We start from the raw sequence: 20,851 nt of genomic DNA on the forward strand, positions 1-20,851 counted from the left end.
ACAAAAAAAAACACACAACATAAGGATCACGCTTACCTTTTTGTTTTAAGTTGCTTTCCAGTGTAATGAAACTTTCATAGAAGATAAAATAAATTTGTGAACAGTTGCTCTCGAAGAATATCTTCAATTCACTCTTGTCAATGATATCTATAAAGTGAGATAAGAAAGCGGACAGGGAAGGAGAGAGAGGGAGTGAGAGCAAACGTGAATTAAATTCTAATGAATGTGCCTAAAAAAGTATGGATCAAGTGATATAGTGGATCAGGTATTTTCAAAGTGGGAGGGAGCAGGATTTGCAAGGGACACTGCAAATGGATGTTCTAGGATTGAAAGTTAATCATTTTTTTTATGAAAAAGATGTCACATAACCTGCATTTTTCCAGTCAAACTGGCATAAGAGTCTGATATAAATGCCTCAGGACTGACCTCTTCATGTGTTGGAAAAAGTCTGAAGGTATCCTTGTCTACCTTATCATGCATTTAATAACATTGTTGATTTGACATGCCATAAAAACTTGCAATGTTTCAAGCATTTTATGCCAAGAAAGGTCTGCATGAGCCCAGTGATTGCTGAAGACATCAAGCCACAAAATTGGAAGCAAATTCCAGGAAAAAAACAAAAAAAGAATTGCTGAATACTAAGTATACATGTAAAATCATCATCATGCAGCTGTCATATTGACATGATAATGTGTTACTTTACCTGCAATGCGGTGACACACCATTTAGCTGCTTGGGGCTGTATTAGAGGTTATTTTATACATTTAGTTCTTGATGAAGATGTAACTTTTAAGAGGCAGACCCACAAACAGTATGTGTGACATTCACCCAAATTATGTGGAAACTAGAACCATTCATTGAGAAAAACCTGTATTGCTAAGAGGTACGTTCAGGATTAGAGACTCACAATGACAAATATTTTAGAAAAAAAATCAAGTCACACACTCAGTAAAGTTAAGAAAGGTCTGCGAACACAGGTGGTGTGGGCAGTTCTAGTTCTGTTAAGCAGTGGCACTTTTGAGCTGAGATTTCACAGGAAGATGAATGTGGATCAAAACTGAGTTTCTTCAGGACTTCCAACAAAGCAGCTGATACAATGCAGAATTTTAGGGAGGTTGACAAATGTATGACTGATAATATGCACTGAACATTAAATCAAATTATAGAATTGTTGAAGAGATGAGGGTTTATAAATACTGTTTTAATATGTAGACCCTGTGCTGATGTCGGCCCAGCTGTACATGATTTTATTTTGGAGAAATTGCACATCTTGCTACATCGAAGATACAGCCAGACATCTATACTTTAACTCTTGGTGTTGACTAAAAAACATGTAAAAATCTGAGTTTAATCTTTGAGAAGGTTCTTTAACCATAGACCTGTCTATATGTCTATAAGCACCATATGTAATTAATCCAAACACACAGAGAGGGCATCTGTTAGCAGATAAAAAAACATTCCCTTAAATTAGAATTACTTTTCGAATATATTTCGCATCTGTGTCTATCGGTGACCACAGGGATTACACAACCTCAACATACTCTATATGCCTATAAGTGCTCTACTCCCTGGTTAAATCCACCCTCCTTCCTAGTCATCGGCTAACGGCACATACAGAAAGTTTAATAGTTTAAGTTTCAAAGTTTATGTGAAAGGCCGAGTGTGCAAGGAGCCGATGGAATGGTTGTGGGGATTGGGATGGTGGTGGTGGCGAGAGGTCCATTTCATATGCCAAGCGTCATGTCACACAGCTATCAACTTGTCATCCTCCTCACTGCGGCCTTTGGACTCACTCAATCTGCTCAAACAACCCTTACCAATCACTGGAGCTTGATGGATCATATGGAAATCAGCCATCCATTGCTGAAGCTCAGACAAAGACAGTCAAGCTTTATGCTTCATGTTACAGTCAGTAAAATAGATCTAAGGATGAGGATGTACATTGTCTTTCAATGTGACCATTCATCCTAAAATATTAGGGAATTAGTCAAAAGGTTGTGACCAATTATCAAATGTACAGCCCTCGTGTAATCAATTCTGTTCAGCCCAGTTTTTAAGATAATATAGCACAAACGGTGATAATGTTTGATATGAATAAATGATGATGGCTTTGTTAATTTGTTAAAGCGCATTCACTTTCTTTTGGGGGGTTTCAGTATGTCTGACAGGGTGGTAATTGCACGCTGTATTTTGTTTTCAGTTGGATATTAACTGCATGAGCCCAGTCCAGTTACCTTAATCCCTTCATTTAGAGATTTATTTCAATGTGATGTAGTGGGTTTGTAACAATTTTGATTGAAGACTCAATAAAAAATGCTTGCTCACCCTGCAAATTATGCAAAAAACATTCTGAATTTTCTTCATCTACCAAGTAATTACAATCATTTAGCCCCTTCAAATTTCAAAACTAGATGCTTCAACAAAATTGAAAAGTGATCATTTGACAAAAAAAAGAAGACTTGGGGAGGTTCTTTTGTTCACTTTATGAGTTTCTTTTAAAGATAATGACTGAGGAATTCAAATGTATACCTTATCAAAAATGGGGAAAGATGAATGAGTCAAGGCCACCAAAGGTTGATTCCGCATGTTAGTTACTGATTAACACATTTGGTTATTAGTCATCTGCAAGCTAAGAAAGTGCTCCCTAAGGCTGGAAATGGCTTGAAGCATTGAGAACAGATTTATTTAGCAAAACCTGGATTTCGAATAACTTCTTAAGTGACATGATGCTAACAGAAAGGGACAGGAACCTGTTCTTACAGCCCAGGGATTTTCAATGTATGACCTGGATTTCCCCTGCCTGGACATGAGTCACCAGGGCCCCTCCCTCGAGCCAGCAAGGTTCAAGCGAGACAGTCGCGCTCACCTTGACACATGACTTGAGCTCTGGAATCAGGCTTCTTGAGAGGGTTGGACTCTTGTTCAATCTGGTTTTCCCCCTAGTGAGAGGCACTGGGCAGGTGTGGGCATATTGATTGCCCCCTGACTCGGCACCTGCATGTCGGGGTTCAACCTGGTGTTGGGGGATTGGTTCTGACTGTTGCGTGTGGTGTGTGGCAAACAAAAGCAAATCACACTACTCACCCTTTTTGGGGTCCCGAGACAGGCGGCTAGAGACCACTCTTGTCCGGGACGCCCTAGTCTTACTGGGGGATTTCAACACTCAGCGACAGTGAGACCTGGAAAGGCGTGATTGGGAGGAATTGTCCCCCTGATCTGAACCCTGAGCGGTGTTTCATTACTGGACTTCTGCGCTCTTCATGGACTGTCCATAAAATATACCATGTTCAGATATAAAGGTGTGCACATATGCACCTGGCACCAGCACACCTCAGGCCGCAGTTCAATGATCGCCTTTGTGGTAATACCATCAAACTTGAGGCTGAATGTTCTGAAAACGTGGGTGAAGAGAGAGGTGGAGCTGTCAACTGATACCCACCTGGTGGAGAGCTGGCTCCAATGGTGGGGGGGGACACCAGTCAGACCTGGCAGACCCAAACACCAGGAGGAGCAGTGGAACAGTGGACCAGTTCTACATCCTCAGCAGGGTCCTTGGGGGTGCAGGGGAGTTTGCTCAACCTGTATACATGTGTTTTGTGGACCTGGAGAAGGCATTTGACCATGATCTGAGGGTACTCCTGTGGGGAGTACTGAACCCTGCAGTATGGGCTGTTTGGTCCTTGTATGATCAATGCCAGGGCATGTTCTGCATTCCCGGTTTTAAAATCGGACGGTTTCTGGTGAAGGTTGGGTGAGGGTTGACTCCACCAGGGCTGTCCTTTGTCACCGAGTCTGTTCATAACTTTTATGTACAAAATTTCTCAGTGCAGCCAGGGTGTTGAGGGGATCCAGCTTGGTGACCTTAGGATTGGACCTCTGATTTTTGCGGATAATGTGGTTCTGTTGGCCAAATCGGACCATGATCTCCAGCTTTTGCTGGAGCTGTTTGCAGCCCAATGTGAAGCGGCCAGAATGAGGATCAGCACCTCCAAATCCAAGACTTGGAATGGAGTGGAATGCCCACTCCAGTTCGCCTCAATTGGAGTCTTGGGGTGTTGTTCATGACTGAAGGCAGGATGAAACAGGAAAGCAACAGGCAGATTGGCATGGGGCCAGTGATGCGGACTCTGCACTGGTCTGTTCTGGAGAAGAAGGCGCTGAGCCAAAAGGTAAAGCTCTCCATTTATCAGTCGATTTATGCTCCAACCCTCACCTATGCTCACGAGCTGTGGGTCGTGACCGAAAGAGAGGGTTAGGAACTCTGCCAACCGGGAGGGGCTCAAAGTAGAGTTGCTGCTTGTGCACGTGGAGACCACAGTTTCACTAAGAGTGGAAGGCAGCACCGGGCGAGTTACACCACAATTTGCGAATGGATTGTAAATGCTCGGGCTAACGTGTCTGCCGGCACTGTTGTTTGAGCTTTCGCAAAAGCCGGCATCATTTCCGAGGAGCCGCACGGCACAGAAAGTGAATGACAGTGAAGAAAGTGAACCTGACATGTTTGATGGAGATTTAGCGCAGCTGTTCAAATCAGAAACAGAGAATGAGGACTTCGATGGGTTCGATTGATGACGATTACCGGTAAAAAATGTGAATACAAAACTCAGTTTTGCTCCCGCTCTATTTTTAAATACGCAAACTTGTATGCTTGTGAGTGTGCGTTTTTGAAAGTAGAGGACAACTTGAGAACGTTAAAGGGGGAAGTGTGGGCGTGGATTGTATATAAAACCCGTGCCCTATAATCAGGTGCGCCTTATGTATGTGTTAAATACAGTAATGGCACACATAACTGAGACTGCGCCTTTTAGTACGGTGTGCCTTATGGTCGTGAAAATACGGTAAGTTGAATTCAAGGGTCACTGCTGACCCTTGAATCTTAAACAACTTGTATTCTTTGGAATGAACCTCTGACTAGGAGTGGCACACGTTGTATGTGTTTATATATATAAAAGGAATGGGTGATCAGCGATCAAAACTAAATTACCTGAAACTGACAATACTAATCTATTTCTTTCATGTATAATGCTTGAAAAAATAGGATGTGACTAAAAGCAAAACCACTTGAACTGAACTGAGCCAATGGTACATTCAGCTCATTGACTTGCAAAGCCTTTGATGTTGCAGTTTAACTGATTTTTTTCTAACAAACAGATGACACTGAATTTCAAATACTTCAATGTCTGTGTGCCAGAGAACAAGCAGATATTTTCTAAATTGCTTGTTTTGGAAATTTGAGCGCTCTTTTCTCTGATCGCTATCCTTTGTTATGGGCCATCTTTTTCTTACATGTTTTCAGGTCTTTTTCAGGTCTTTCATTAACAATTAAATGAAAGTTACAGAATCAGTGAGTATGAATTATTTTGCAGTTGAACTGAGAATAGGGTTAGATGGAGAAAGTTGACTCGCTGTGGCGACCCCTGACGGGAAAAGCCGAAAGAAGAAGAAGAAGTTTGCAGTTGAACTGTTCCGTCAATTTGAACAAAAACAAGTCAGTTGGTTTTAGTTTTACTTTGCAATCCAATGGCTTAATTTTGCATTATTTTATGTCAATAATGTAAAACATAAGGAGGCCTCAAAGATGTAGCACTTCAAAAGAGGAATAAAAGAAAATTAAGTGTGAGAAGAAACCTGGAAAAGTTCAGAGAAAGTAGGGTACAATCCCTTCAGTCAATTCTTTTCCAAGAAGGCCACCTCTTTCTGAGTTAAGTTAAACACAGCTAGTGTTAATTAACAGCATTCTGCCCAGGGGGGGTTTAAGTAAACCCGACCGCAGTTAAGTGACAGAAGACGGATGGCTGGATGGATGGATTGCAGTAAACTGATTAATGTACTGTTAATGCACTAATGTTCTAGATGATAACAGTGTAAGCTAAAGGTGGAACAATAAACATGTGCCAAATGCAGCAGTCTTGGTAGAGGTTGGATGATATCTCTCTTTATTGGAATGGATTTCCTGTTAACTGCCAGGGATAGGGCAGATATTTCATCTCCATATGAAAAGATGAGATGGAAAAATAATAACCTGTTGATGAGGTATAATGTTAAATTCCAAAGGCTAAATCTACACAAGCAGACAGAGATGGCCTAAGCTTGACTGACTTGTCAGGGCATATATCTAATAAATATTAAACATTTCAAAGTATTTGCTACAATAAGGATTGCTAAAAGATATTTTATTCAGTGTCCATATTATCCTGCATGTGTCACATCCTTCAAAAGGTTTTGAATAAGAAAATAAATCTTACTACCTTTACTTCAGGCAGAGATTACAATTGTAACACAACTTCAGATGTTACTGCATGGATTCCATCTTTGAATTAGAGGGCTAATTTGAGCCTGGGAATATATTTTCCAATGTATTTTTAAGATATTTTTAAACAACTGTTATAGAGTGGTTTTTGGAAATATACTGTATATGGTAGAGGAAAGTTTTGGTTAAAATGTGAACATTAATACCAGTCCAATGGTTAGTTTTCTTATTGAAAACTTTACACTCACCGCTTTCACTTCTCTCAAACAAACATTAGAAATCAACCTTGTAAGAGATATGGGATAATGTAAAAAAACAAATGAAAAATAATTTATTGTGGTTCCTTGAAACAGAGAGAAGTAATGCACATAACAAACAGAACCAAAAGTGAGGTATTAAATAGTATTGCAACAACTACTCATGTACTGTTGAAGATGTTAATGAAAGGTCTCATAATTTAGCACTGTATTTGCAAAGTTTGTCTTGTTTTCTCCATTTTTTAAGTGAACTGCATTCCAAGGCTTTCTAGAAGATGTAGAAGCAATCCGGCTCATTGTACAATACCTTTTCAGGGCACAAATTTTCTTAGCATTTATTTCATAAATGTTCTTTAAACAGATTCCAACATAGCATTTCACTGCAAGACAAGGATTTATCTTTTCCCCTGCGCATATATAAATGATAACACAGTCTACCTTAAATAGCTTGGTCACTGAGGGGGCTTTTTGACTGTGGTATAGCTTTTCAAAATCCTCAGTTTTTGTGACTCATTCTGTGACCGGTGGCCTTCTATACTTTCAGGCCCAGTCAACGATTCTGCACACTGAGCCAAACATTCATAAAAGGAAACCCTTTACTAATAATAGAAATTCTTGAAACATTTTATATTGGGAGGATTTTTAGGTACAATCGAGTGCACAAAAAAGCTCTACTTTTTGTGTATTTTTTTGTCATTTTTTTGTTTACATACTCTGTAATTTTGCTGTAAGAAATCATAAATAATGATGCTTGCAGATCGTATCAGGATGAGCATTAAAAAAGACAAACTTTACCAAGATTGCAGCATTCAGTTTTTGTCCTGTTTTATGTACACTAAAAAGAAGGAATATCCTAACCAAATATGTTCACACAAATGCAATAGAGCACAAAACTAAATTGTGTCTAATCCCTCTCCAATTTGTTGCTTTTGCGTTCCTGTTGTTCCCTTTCCCAAACAATATTGAGAGACTGTGACATGCTTTTGTCACACCAGAAATTCAAAAAAAGGTAACAATGAGAAAATGTATCTGATGGAGATAGAGGCCTCAATTTAGGCTTCAGATTAATAATTAGTATCCATTTATCCTGTGCTTGACCTGGATTCACACAGTAAACACTATGAGAGTGCACACAGTAGTGTGCACATTGAGTTGTTTGCTGACCGGATGAAGGTCATCATGTCAGTTAAAGCAATGGTCTATTGACCCAGTAAACCACAGACACCAGGCTACTCTGCATACAGCTCACAATTCATACTTAATCAGCACACAAATTTAACATACAAACTGTATTTAAGTTTAACCACCTTCAAATATATACTAAAACCACCTGCATTATTAATATGCAAGGTCATGCTCACAACACAATGGCTTTTGATCAGACAGCCCTCATTAATGTTAGCCACGAGCTAGCTGGGGGGCAGGTGCACTAAATTCTTGCCAGAATGGAAATATGGGAAGGGCAAAGAGAGTGATATCTTTCTTTGATAGAGGGATCTTAAATGAAAGATGCCGAGAGCTAGCTGGGAAAGCTGGAATTTTCAGAATCAGTGATAGGAACACTTTTTAGCAGGGCTGGCTATATGAAATATAGAATAGAATAGTTAACAGTAGCATAAAAAATATCAGATCATATTAAAAATACAAAAACTCTGTATGTCCTCCGTAACTATTTCTGCAGTATTCTAGTTTCTCTATATCTTATTTTTAGTTAAACTATACACTGTTGAAACAGTATACCTATTTGAATCATATATTTGATCAAAAATAGTTGACTATATTCAGGCTTCACCGGCCTTTTCAACTGTTCCTGACCAATAAACGGTAGATTAAGTAGTGTGCTATATTTCTCTGGAGAAGCAAACTGTTACAAACGTGTATGGACTTACACTTAACTCAATTCCCCTATTTTGATTTCTTCTGAAAAATGTTGGTAACTACTGTCCCAGTCAGTAGTAACTATTGCCCCCTAATCCACAAAACAAAATAAAATTTTGAGAAAAAAAGATGCATGATGAGGCTAAGAGTTGTTACGCTTACTTCACATTAGTTTTCTTTGGATGTGACGAGAATGTACAGGATTAGAAACAAGCACTTCAGAAGGAAAGCCCAGGTTGGACAGCTTGAAAACAAACCCAGAGAGGCTAGGTTGAGACATTTTGAACATGTGAAGTGGGGGGGGGGAATGAGTACATTTGCAGAGGAATATTACAGATAAAGCTGCCAGGCAGAAAGAAAAGGGAAAGACCAAAGCAGAGATTTGTGGATGTAGTGAAAGAAGAGCTACATTTAGTTGATGTGTCAGAGGAAGATGTTGAGCATTGGCTCTGTCAAGTCATCAGAATCAATCTGGTGCACTCTCTGAAACTATCCAGACGTACTCTGAAACTAGTGTTTCAAACTTGTCTGTTTCTTTTCTTTTCCAAAAGTCTCTTTCAATTCCTAAGAAACCATATTGTACACAATATAATGTTAAAATGCCTTGAACGTAATGTTATATTCGGAAATAAAAATTGATATTTTCCATAGTTCACATGTGCTGTGTTCTGAAAATTTCAGTGTAATCCCAACAGCACAGGTTTGAATTGACAACTGCAGGTACATCTGCTAAATTTTCTTTCACTCTCAACTGATCCTCAATCTTTATTTACTTCTTTAATATTTTCAAAATTATTAAAGGATGTGGCCCATAAGAAGATTTGAGTCCATGTGCATGAAAGTACACACCATTGACATGGTACTGTGTCTGTCCTATCTGGACAAAACAAATATCACATACTGGACGCTATCGGGACAAAAACACAATATCAGCCACATACTCTCATGGCTGACACTCAGCATGGTTACAATTACCATTTATCATTAACACAGACAGAATGACAACAGTTTCATTAATATAATTATATTAATATATTTCATATAACAATTTGGAAACCACTTCCTCCTTATTTACAAAATTCCAGTACAGATTACAAAAAATGAAGAAAAAAAACACCAGAGAAAAGACCTTCATATTTGTGTCAAATGCAGAACAATCATTTTAGTAACTTACAAGAGTTAGTGCTATGTTTTTCCACTTGATGATCCATATCACTATAATGCAAATACTACAGCATGTTTTGATATTTAGCTTGTACAGCAGAAAATAATGTGGTGACCAACACTGTGTATCATACTTCAAACTACAGCTACCAGCAACAAACCATTAAGACAGTATCAAAAGTCCCTGACTGAGGTCGAAGCAGTTCTCTAGCACTCAAAATGAAGAAACGAGCATTACCTTTTCTGCAACAAATTCCACATGAAAATAGAAAAAGTTTAATGTTGGGTAAGCTGGGCATGGAGGTTAGTATTTGACCACAGTGATATACAATTAAATATAAAGCTGATGCAAAGAGAGTGAAGAGGGGAAGGGGTAATGGCTCTCACATGGCAGAATTTCACAGACTCACAATAGGTAGCAACCTAAATGAGACTCATTAAATAAAGAAAATGGCAATTTATGTCACTGCTGAATGTTCCCCAGACTGTGCAGTCAAGGCTGTCAGTTCCAATTCAATACTCAGTAATAAATTGATGCTACTTGTCAGGGTTTATTTGCACATATACTTTTCATTTCGGTTCAGGAATTGACCCAGCATGTATCTTGCATCATGTTAAGATTCTAAACCTTTGAAGTCCCATCAGAGTGCAATTTTAGATGAATTGCAGCCATGACAATTTGTTGCTGCTAATTCCATGGGTGGATGACATAAAGAACATGTTTAGCCATGCAATGTTCATCCTTTAAAGCACATAGTCACATATTGGTTAACATGATACCAGGTTAACACAATTGAGTAAAACACACTGGCCTAGTTCAAGCAGTGTGATGGTGCTCAAAGGATTATGCCTATGTTTTTTGAAAGAGGTGCAAAAAGAAAAATATTTGAAAGATGGATGTTTGAATTTGTACAGCGCCATTTTGATTTGTGCTATGTCCCAGGATAACCGTAAGTGCCGGTACTTGTCAGGAATAAAAGGATGGAAGTCCCTCATACTTGTGACCATGAAGACAACAAGCTGTCTCTTGGAGTTAATCTAAACTTATTAGTAGCCTCTGTGCTAACTGCATGAATATGAAGATAGTTTTTAGGAGTATTCATGGTAAAGGTGGATGATAAGGAGAGAAAGATAATACTTTTGGCCCTTTTACAACATTTGTACATATCTTGCTATCTGTGTGGGAGTGTAAAACATTCTTTACACATACCCTGCATGTTAAGAAGATGCATGATACAATCTTTTGTGGTAGTTTTACCACCTAACATTTCAACATACGACTCGACAATCTGACTTACTACCCAGAGTTTAAAATAAATTCCAAGATACAATGTCACACTGAGACAATATACCCTGTCGGAGTAAATTAAATATTGTAATTGCCTTATTTTTTAGCAGCTGATTAACAATTTACCAAGTTTTGTCTGGGCTTTCTCTGTTTTCCATAATTACTCATTGAAGGCAATTTATTGATACCAGTGACACATAAGACAGAGAGAGAAAGAGTGCTAGAGCTACAATACATTTTTTTTTTGTCTTTTTAATTGTGGGTATAGAGAAATTTAATTCATGAAGACAATTTATTTATAATGTCTGACTAAAAAACTGTTAAAATAAAACAACATTAGTTCAATTTAAACTGGAAACACAGGAAGAAATGTGAGCCTAAATCATTGAAAGTAAATTCATTAAATAAAGAGCAAACACAATTGAAATAAAATACCAGAATTTCTATTTACCTAACATCTGATGTTAGGTAAATAGATAAGACAGCTAAGACAATTTATATTTCATTATATTTCTTATTCTTCCTCCTTTCCACTATTATCTATTACTGTTATGTTTTTACTTGAAACTCTGGCACAATAAAGTTGTTATCATCTCATCTCATCTCATCTCATCTCATCTCATGTTATTCTGCCAGTTCTTTTGGATGCCATCATCCAGCAAAAAACTTTAAAAATGGAAATCATCTGAAATAAAAGCCAAATGATTGCCCTTTGAAATTTTACATAGCCAATTTTTTGCCTCTGTTGTAGAGTACAAGAACTGGACATCATATATATCTCAAAATTACTATTTCCACAAAGTCATTCTGATAATTCTAAGGGTTATTCAGTAAAAATGTTTGACATTCTGAAACAAAACACAAAGATCAGAATTTGTTTAACTTTGGCTTTGAATGGAGAAAACAGATTAAAGTGACTTTGGACACTCAGAAAAGTGTATCAGTAGCTGGATTGTATTCTGATAAGAAGTGATGCCACAACAGCACCTCAGGTCTAACACTCAGATCTGTATTTATAAAAGCAGGGCTCTGAGAACAAACGAACTTGACAAACTGGTTTTTCACATGCTGCAAAGTCTCATGGGTATTTTCACCCCGGAGCATGGGGTAGCGTTGTGCTGCTGCCTTGCTTCTCTCTTGCAGGCTGTCAGTAAACTGAAAATGCCCTTCATATAGCTCAATGAGAGTTTTATAATATGGGATATGTGAATTGTAGTGCAGCTTTCAACTACGTTTGAGGTTATCTGCAGTTTTGGGAAATAAATAGAAAGAAGTTCAGTGTTATAATACATAACCTGAGAGAAAAACAATCCATCCATCCATCTTCCCCCGCTTATCCAGAGTTGGGTCGCAGGGGCAGCAACCAAACTGTGAGGCCCAAACCGAGAGGCTACAGAGGCAGCTGACCGATATCGGCAGTCTAAGCGGCATGTGGCTTTGGGGAACAACTTCCGGTGGCCGTCGAGAGGATTCTGGTCCACCATCCCCCGGCTCAGGAAGGGAACACAGTGCTCCGTCAACACTGTGTAGAGTGGGAGCGGGGCATTGCTGACCTCAACTTGAGATGTTGAAATCATAGTTCACTTAGGCAATATTATATCTATTAGCCTATAACCTTGTTGGTAAAAAAAAGTAAAGCTTTTAACAAAGTAAATGTACAGTTTTTGGTTTTCATATGTCCACCCTGAATATGAAACATAGAAGCTAAAAAGATTCATGTGATCTACAGAGTTCTCTGTTTTAGGGCTGTTTCACTCATTTTGCTTGTTTTATTTTGATGTGAAACTGGATGAGTTTCTATTTTGCTAAACATCCGCTATGTAGAGTTATGGCAGTGGGGGTCAGAAAAGGTGAGTTTGTTTAGCTCTGGGGACATCTACCCTCCTCCAAAATGGGACAATTGAATCGGCTTTATAAGGTAATTGTTGTTGTCATGTATGCAGATATTCAGACAAAAGGGCATTCTAGAATGCATTTTAAGGCAGCATTTTAAGAGAAAACCTTAAAAAATATGTTACTTTTTTTTACCTGCTGATGTTCTACTGCTGTCAGTGGTCTGACAAAGAAAAAGACATAACATACTCAGAACTCCCTCACTTGGGGAAGAACCTCTTCCTCGACCTGGAGTGGGCATTCCACCCGTTTCCAGTTGAGCACCATGGTCTCAAATTTGGAGGTGCTGATCCTTATCCCGGCCGCTTCACACTTGGCTGCAAACTGTTCCACTGAGAGCCGGAGATCATGGCTTGATGAAGCATACAAAACCACATCATCTGCAAAAAGCAGAGACTCAGTCCAGTGGCTGCCAAACCGCATCCCCTCAACGCCCTGGCTGCGCCTAGAAATTCTATCCATAAGCATGATGAACAGAATCGGTGACAAAGGGCAGCCATTGAACAGGAACCAGCCAACACATGGGTCAGCCTTACAACTGGCAATGCGGACCAAGGTCCGACACCAATCATAAAGGGACCAAATAGTCCGTATGACGGGGTTCAGTACCCCATACTCATGGAGTACCCCCCACAAATTGCCCACAGGACATGGTCGAATTCCTTCTCCAGGTCCACAAAACACATGTAGATTGGTTGGGCAAACTCCCCTGCTCCCCTAAGGACCCTGCCGAGAGTATAGAGCTAGTCCACTGTTCCATGGCCAGGACGAAAACCACACTGCTCCTCTTGGATCCGAGATTCAACGACCCGGTGGCCCCTCATCTCCAGCACCACTAAATAGACTTTACTATAGAGGCTGAGGAGTTTGATCCCCCCTGTAGTTGGAGCACACCCTCCGATCCCCTTGTAAAAAAGGGAGAATCCACCCCGGTCTGCCAGTCCAGCAGCACTGTCCCTGACATCCACGCAATGTGGCAGAGGCGTCTCAGCCAGGACAGCCCTACAGTACCCAGAGCCTTGAGGAGCCCAGGGCGGACATCATCCATCCTCGGGGCCCAGCTACTGAAGAGTTTTTTTAATGCTTCAGCGATTTCAGCCCCGCAAATAGTTATGTCCATTCCAGAGTCCCCTGGCTCTGCTTCCTCAGTCGAAGGAGTTTCAACTGGGTCTCAAAAGTATTCCTATCACCTACGAGGCATTTCAACAGGGTTGAGGAGGTCTCGGAAGTATTACTGCCACCAATCTACGTCTCAAGTTGAGGTCAGCAGCGCTCCGCTCCCACTGTACACAGTGTTGCCAGAGCAATGCTTTCCCCTCCTGAGCTGCCGGATTTTGGACCGAATACTCCTCGACCCCCACCGGAAATCGTTCTCCAAGGTCAATCCAGCTATTCCCTCACAGAAGTTTTTGCCTTGGCAACCATCGTCCAGATTCGAGGGTTGCCACCCAGACAGGCGCCGGTGCCTTATGGCTGCAACTCCAGTCTACCACCTCAACAATTGAAAAATAGAACATGGCCCATTCGGACCCAATCTCCCCTGCCTCCCTTGGGATGTGGTTGTAAGTTCTGCCAGAGGTGGGAGTTGAAACTGCGTCTGACAGGGGAATCTGTTCCCAGCAGACCCTCATGTTACGTTTGGATCTGCCATGTCTGACGGGCATTCACTGACAGCATCAGAGTTCATCATTTGAAAGCTCTGCCCCTCTCGTCGCCCGAGTGTCCAGGACATGCGGCTGCAATTCCAACGATGCGACCACAAGATTCATCAAAGAACTGTGGCCTAAGGTGTGTTGGTGCCAAGTGAATATATGGAAACCTTTATGCCTGAATATCGTGTTTGTTATGGACAATCCATGACAAGCACAGAAGACAGAAGTTCAATGACAAAACACAGCTCTGGTTCAGATTGCGGAGAGCTACCCTCTCGCCCACTGGGTTGAACCCAACGTGCAGACACCAAGACAGGGGGCAATCAATATGCCCACACCTGCCAGGCGCCTCTCACCGGGGGCAACTCCAGAGTAAAAAAAAAAGAGTCCAGCCCCTCTCCAGAGGCCTGGTTCCAGACCCCACGCTGTGCGTCGAGGTGAGTCCGACTGTATATAGTTGAAATCTCTCATCCTCGCACACCATCTCTGGCTCCTTCCCTGCCAGAGAGGTGACATTCCATGGACCAAGAGCCAGCTTCTGTAGCCGAGGATCAGACCGCAAAGGTGCCCAACTCCGGCTACTGCCCAACTCACAAGGTACCGACCCCCTTGGCCCTCTCTGTGGGTGGTGAGCCCAGGGGAAGATGGACCCCTGTTGTTCCTTTGGGCTGTGCCTGGCCGAGCCCCATGGGTTAAGGCCCGGCCACCAGGCGCTTGCCACTGAGCCCGCTCCTGGACCTAGTTCCGGGGGGAACCCCGGTGATCCGCATCCAGGCAAGGGAAAAGTGGGTCCAATGATTGTCTTCTTCATGAGGGTCTTCTGAGCCACACTTTGTTAGGTCCCTCACCTGGGCCCTGTTTGCCTTGGGTGACCCTTCCAGGGGCATAAAGCCCCCTGACAACATAGTTCCCAGGATCACTGGGACGCGCAAACCCCTCCACCATGGTAAGGTGGAAGCTCACAGAGGCTCATTCAACATGGTTTTATGATCCTGAGCTAAATGTAACAATGACACTTGTTTACACAAAAAAGAGCCTAAGTCCGATGTCATACCTAAATTTCATCAACTAAATGGCAGTAACTAAGTATGTTTACTTAGATCTATATTGTGAATGATAATAAGGAGAATGATACCAACCATCACTACAGCCAAACACTGGATCTTTTGAACAGACCATTCAATATTGTGCTCCTCTTGCTAAGATACACACTGTGATTTCCCCACATATTTACAATCACCTTTTGGATTTGTTTTTTAGGAAGTCAAAACAGAAATGTGCAAATCAAAAGCAGACCAACCTCAGATGAATAACCAGAGTGACTTTGTGTAGCAAAGACTTTGCTTGGCTCCTGTAATTAACAACCTCAGGCAAATCCAGCTGGCCATGACCAAAAAAATTAACATGCAGCAGCTTTCACACTCTATCCCAAAGATCTGCTCAGTGGGCAGAAAAGCAACACAGTACTACTCTGCAAAAAGCTCAGATTATGGACTGTCCTTTCAGCTGACACACGACTAGGAGTTGACCAAGCTGATTAAACACATTTATGGTCTTGAGCTATTAAGACACAACTTACTAAATAAACTTATTGCATGTACCTAGAATGTTGATTAATTATAGGAGGAAGGTGCAACGTGATCAAGTCCTTGTTCCTACTTTAAGTATTTGCACAGAATTGCCAGAAATGTATATATAAAAACAAAACAAAATAAATAACATTTAGGGGTTTTGTTGTATATTAAACATTCATGTGGTGTCTGAAAATGCTGGAAATATATAGCAATTGCAGGAATCAAAATTTGTTTGAAATGATCAAAATAAAAATTAGAATATGTTTTCCCCCTCAATTTTATTGGAAGGCCAGATACCTCAATATAGAAATGTCTTTTGAGAAAAAGATCACAGTGTTTTAGAAGAATGAAAAATCTATACAAAATCATTTCAAAGGACAATAGTGTCCAGTTTGCAAATGGATATACAAATCAAGCTCGAGGTCAAGAGTCTGATAAATAAGCATGCCAAATTTCAAATGTACATGCAGATTAATCACGAAGCTGTACTGTTTCATAATGAAGGTTTCAACTACTTAATACAAACTGCAAATTCCTGCTCTCTTTAGCTACTTGTATGTAAATTATTTCTGTTGTAGAAATATCAAACAAGGACCAATGAATGGGAATCAGCAATAAATCTGCTGTTCTCTGTCTTGTCCGTTATGCAGCATCTCTCATCTCTGTTTCCTGTCCACACAGGAACCAGCAGCACCTGGAGGAAATCCATTCTTTGCAGACAGTATAGAGGATTCAGAGTTTGGGGGACATCATCATGCAAGCCCTTCTATCTAGCTGCTGGACAAACACACCGGTCTTATCTTCAACTGCACATGAAGGAAACAAAAACACAGAAGAGATGCCGACTACCAGAGCTCTGTGTTGACGTTAGGGCTGTGCTTGCCTTGACATTGAACATAATGTTTGAGTGTTGAGAAAAAAGATCTGAGGACACCATCTTCTCAGCCACTTGTACATTAATGCGGAAAATTTCGAATTGTTGGCAGGGATAGGAATCTGGAAATCTGCGACATGCAGATTCCAGGCCAATACCTCCAATCTCTGACACCTGCAGCAACATGGCATCATGGTCAAGCTAAGGCAAAAATACACCAATAAGTATGAATAAATTAACCATGCTTAAATGATTGTATCAAATGTTGTCATACACAATGTAACACCACTAAAATGTTGGCAACATAGACAGAGGGCAATTCCTTTTTTTAAGATTACATATTGCCAAGTTCAGCTTATTTCTTTGATATACTAATGTTGGTAAGGGAGAGTATTTCAGCAAGAGCGCAAGACCTATTTTGCTGAAATAAAGCTAAATCTTAGAGAGCTACTTTGTGTAAAACATTTAGTCATGCATTTTTTTGTCAAGCCAACAGAGTGGATAAAAACACTTAACTTGAATGTCATTAACCTTTCAAAAAGCATTATAATGCTGATCAATAAGTAAAACTTTAAAGTGGGCTGCAAATAGGCTGCATTATGTGAAACAAACCCCTCGGCTATCCATGGCACATGCCATGTTGCCTCGTTTCACTGTCATTTATTTTCCATTACCAAGAACAAAGGAAGACAAGGTTCAAAAACAGCCACGCTGTTGAAAGGGTGTTTAAATACTCCCCTTCATTTTCTAATGTAGCAAATTTGCATCAGTTTCCATTCAAGCATCCATTCGGGAGGGGACCCAGAGAGCAGGTCAACAATGCAATAGACTAACGTTATACAAACAGGTAACTTGCAGTTACTGAGCAGTTCAGTGAGGTGAAGTTATTACTGAAGTCTAGGAACAGACGACCATGGTGGTTTCTGTGGAAGTCATATGATGGACAGCTCGTCCAGCGATGCCCAAACGAGGGAGCGTCTGTTAGCATTGACCGGCTAGTTAGCTGTGGCTAACTCACGTTAGCGAGTATCCATGCGTTATCGTTATGCTATTTTTAAAGTGTCACGTTAACAGAACAAACAGGCTCCACCGGCACGCAGCGATAAATGCTCCAAACGGCCTCTACCATTTTTGCATTTATGTGAATATATAGTTTGTCGGTTAGCTCAATTAAGTCCAAGCAGTGAAAGACAGCCAGCTAACCCATTCTAACGTTAACAGTTCGCAAATGCCTCCTAGCTAGCTTGACTGGCTAAGCGGCGTCGATGCAGCATCAAAAGCCCGGTGACATTTCGCTCACCTATTAGTGACCGAAGGTGTTTCAGTCGAGTCAGTACATCCTTCTTTGAGTCCAGAACTTTCTGTGTAGATTTCTTGACGTCTCCATGACCCCTTCGAGTGAACATTCCGGTGTGAAATGCAGCCGTGGAAGCCGATCACCTGTGTTGTACCATAAAGCAAGCCAAGTGTGACTGCCGCTGCCCACACCACCAGTCTATGGTTGCAAGGTAAACATTCAGTCGTCTGCAGCCCGTGCCCCGTTTTCGCGGTGGGTGTGTAAATACGGAAGCGCAACCCGACAAAGAGGAGTGGTTAGTTTATATGATAACGCCTCCCTGTTTATAGCAGTCTCACCTTGCATATCATAGTCCACCTTGGTGAAATAATGTCAGCTCAATCCGATAGTCTTTAACGATACACGTGTGAAGTAGCTCAAAGCCAATTTCTCTCCTGTATTTCCAAATAACACATTTAAGACGTAATTAACAACCATATGATTTGGGTTAAACCAATGTAACACCAGACGTGTATGTCTTTACATTTTCGCCAATTGTCAATGTGTATGCAAAATTTATAGGTATCATTTCGTAATAAAGGAGAATCTTAAAAGAGATTAAGGCCCAATAAATGTGATAACCCCAATGCTCCCCCTGGTGTCTAAAAACAACAAATCAAAAAACTAAAAGGATTACACTCCTGTTTCCTTCAAGTAATGCTTGCTTTATATATTTAGTTGTATGTAAAACAATAGTTGTCACGTTTAAGTAAGACTCAGACTAATGTTGTGAAATGTTTTTTTTTTATTTTTTTTCAGTTTTTTTTAAATCGATTTGGATAAAAGCGTCTGCTAAATGACTGTAATGTAATATAAATATATGATAAAGCACAAACAAAATGACAGCAATTTAATCAGCAGTCTAAATCTTACAGAAAACACAATTGTTTAACGTAATATTTTTTCTGCTGAAAAATATAGATCAATCAAGTAATCAGACAATAATCCAAGTTGTAAGTCAGGAGAAATCAGGATAATTTGCATGTGACAGTCATTGCAAATATATGCAGTATGTAAATTGTCAGATTTCTTTAATTTTGTATCTTTTCATGTATTTATTTGCATCACTGGTATAGTGTGTGTATGTTTGTGTGTGTGCTTGTTTTTACGTGGTCAGATTATTCTTTTATTTTTTAATACAATTTTTAATTTGTATCTTTCCATTTGTTTATTTGCCTTAACCGAAAGGATTGTTTTCAAAGCCATTATAATGGATACATAAAGACTATTATACTATACTATACTATACTATACTATACTATACTATACTATACTATACTATACTACAGTAATTGCAAATATATGCAGTATGTCAATTGTGAGATTTCTTTAATTTTGTATCTTTTCATTACTTATTTGCATCACTGGTATAGTGTGTGTATGTTTGTGTGTGTGCTTGTTTTTACGTGGTCAGATTATTCTTTTATTTTTTAATATAATTTTTAATTTTGTATCTTTCCATTTGTCCATTTGCCTTAACTGAAAGGATTGTTCTCAAAGCCATTATAATGGAAATATAGAGACTACTATACTATACTATACTATACTGTACTATACTATACTATACTATAATAATTAAGAATTTAATTTTATTATCTAAATCTATTATAGATCTATCACAGTAACTTAAATAAAAAGAATAAACAGATAGTTGGTCATTTTCAGGTAGTTTCTAGCAAACAATACCTATGATCTACTTGACATTTTTGAGAAGGACAAAATACATTAGGTGACTTTGCCCAGAAATAAATGTGAGAAGCTCAGATGAAGCAAATATACATGAAAAGAATAGGTTTGATAAGATATGAATATCACTGCCGAGTAAAGTCTCATCAAATGGTTTGTTGTTCGAGTATGATTTTGTTTCCATGTCTGTGTGGGTTCGGTCTCTCCCTCACTGTCACTCTCACTCAGACCTTGAAGAAAGTAGATGTTTTATGCCAAGTACTCCACATTTACATTCTTGGATCCAAGCTGGGAAATTGTTTTATATTTGCAACTTATGTACATCTGACTGAAAAAAAGAACTTCGTTTTTTTTCCCAGATTTAATTCCAAGTAATGTATACTGTAAGAAAGAGGACCCTGAATACTATACAGCTTTGATAACCATTCAATTTTACACTTTGTAAAAGTTTGTTGTTACATGGAATTAAAGACAGTGAGAGGGGGTAAAAAGATATTCAAATCACCCGCAATCGTGTTTGAGGCATTCAGCGTTTGTGAGGGTATACGAATGCACCGTTAGATGGCGCCCAAATACTTTGTATTCAATCAGTGATGGCAAACTCAAACTCTCCAAACCCAGCCAAGTTTACAATTACATTTGTTATGTTCACCGTCATTGTAGAAATAGGGGAGGAATAATACTTAAAAAATAGCATAGGTGTTGCTACGTGGTGGGAGGTGGTAATCAAATAATTGGGCTAAATAGTTCATTTTCAAAGTACACTTTAAAGCTGTTTTTCCTTACAAATTCAACATATTAGATATGCAAACACTGTAATTTCCCTAGTTTCTATGCAGTGGAGATCCTTAGTGACAGCTGAAGAAACAGAAGGTAGAGGTAGCAGAGGTCAGAGAGAGAGAGAGTAAAAAGAGGAATAACATCAGTCTTTGCCCTGTGGTTTGGTATGACACTCATCATCTGAAGTGGGCCATTCTGAGAAGTAATCACCATTGTAAT

The 20,851-nt window shown here is 39.8% G+C and overlaps 1 protein-coding gene across 10 annotated transcripts in view; it reads right to left on the reverse strand.

The window, feature by feature from the left end:
- The window catches only part of ralgapa2 (Ral GTPase activating protein catalytic subunit alpha 2), a 97,332-nt gene extending 78,972 nt beyond the window's left edge, over nucleotides 1–18,360 (reverse strand). For 4 of the 10 annotated variants that reach the window (XM_086147561.1, XM_086147537.1, XM_086147553.1 and 1 more), the window contains exons 1-2: nucleotides 18,131–18,358; nucleotides 37–147 (exon numbers count right to left, since the gene is read on the reverse strand). In XM_086147561.1, coding sequence (XP_086003687.1) covers nucleotides 37–147; nucleotides 18,131–18,236 — 217 coding nt within the window. In that variant the 5' untranslated portion in view covers nucleotides 18,237–18,358. Of the gene's footprint in view, nucleotides 1–36; nucleotides 148–18,130 lie in introns of all 10 variants that reach the window. The other 6 variants (XM_086147509.1, XM_086147502.1, XM_086147545.1 and 3 more) reach the window with 3 other exon arrangements.
- Between the last annotated feature and the right edge of the window lie 2,491 nt (nucleotides 18,361–20,851).

This window comes from Fistularia commersonii, chromosome 1 (genome assembly GCF_037954325.1).
Source record: "Fistularia commersonii isolate RoL2024-O1a breed Wild chromosome 1, RoL_Fcom_v1.0, whole genome shotgun sequence".
Taxonomy (NCBI): domain Eukaryota; kingdom Metazoa; phylum Chordata; class Actinopteri; order Syngnathiformes; family Fistulariidae; genus Fistularia; species Fistularia commersonii.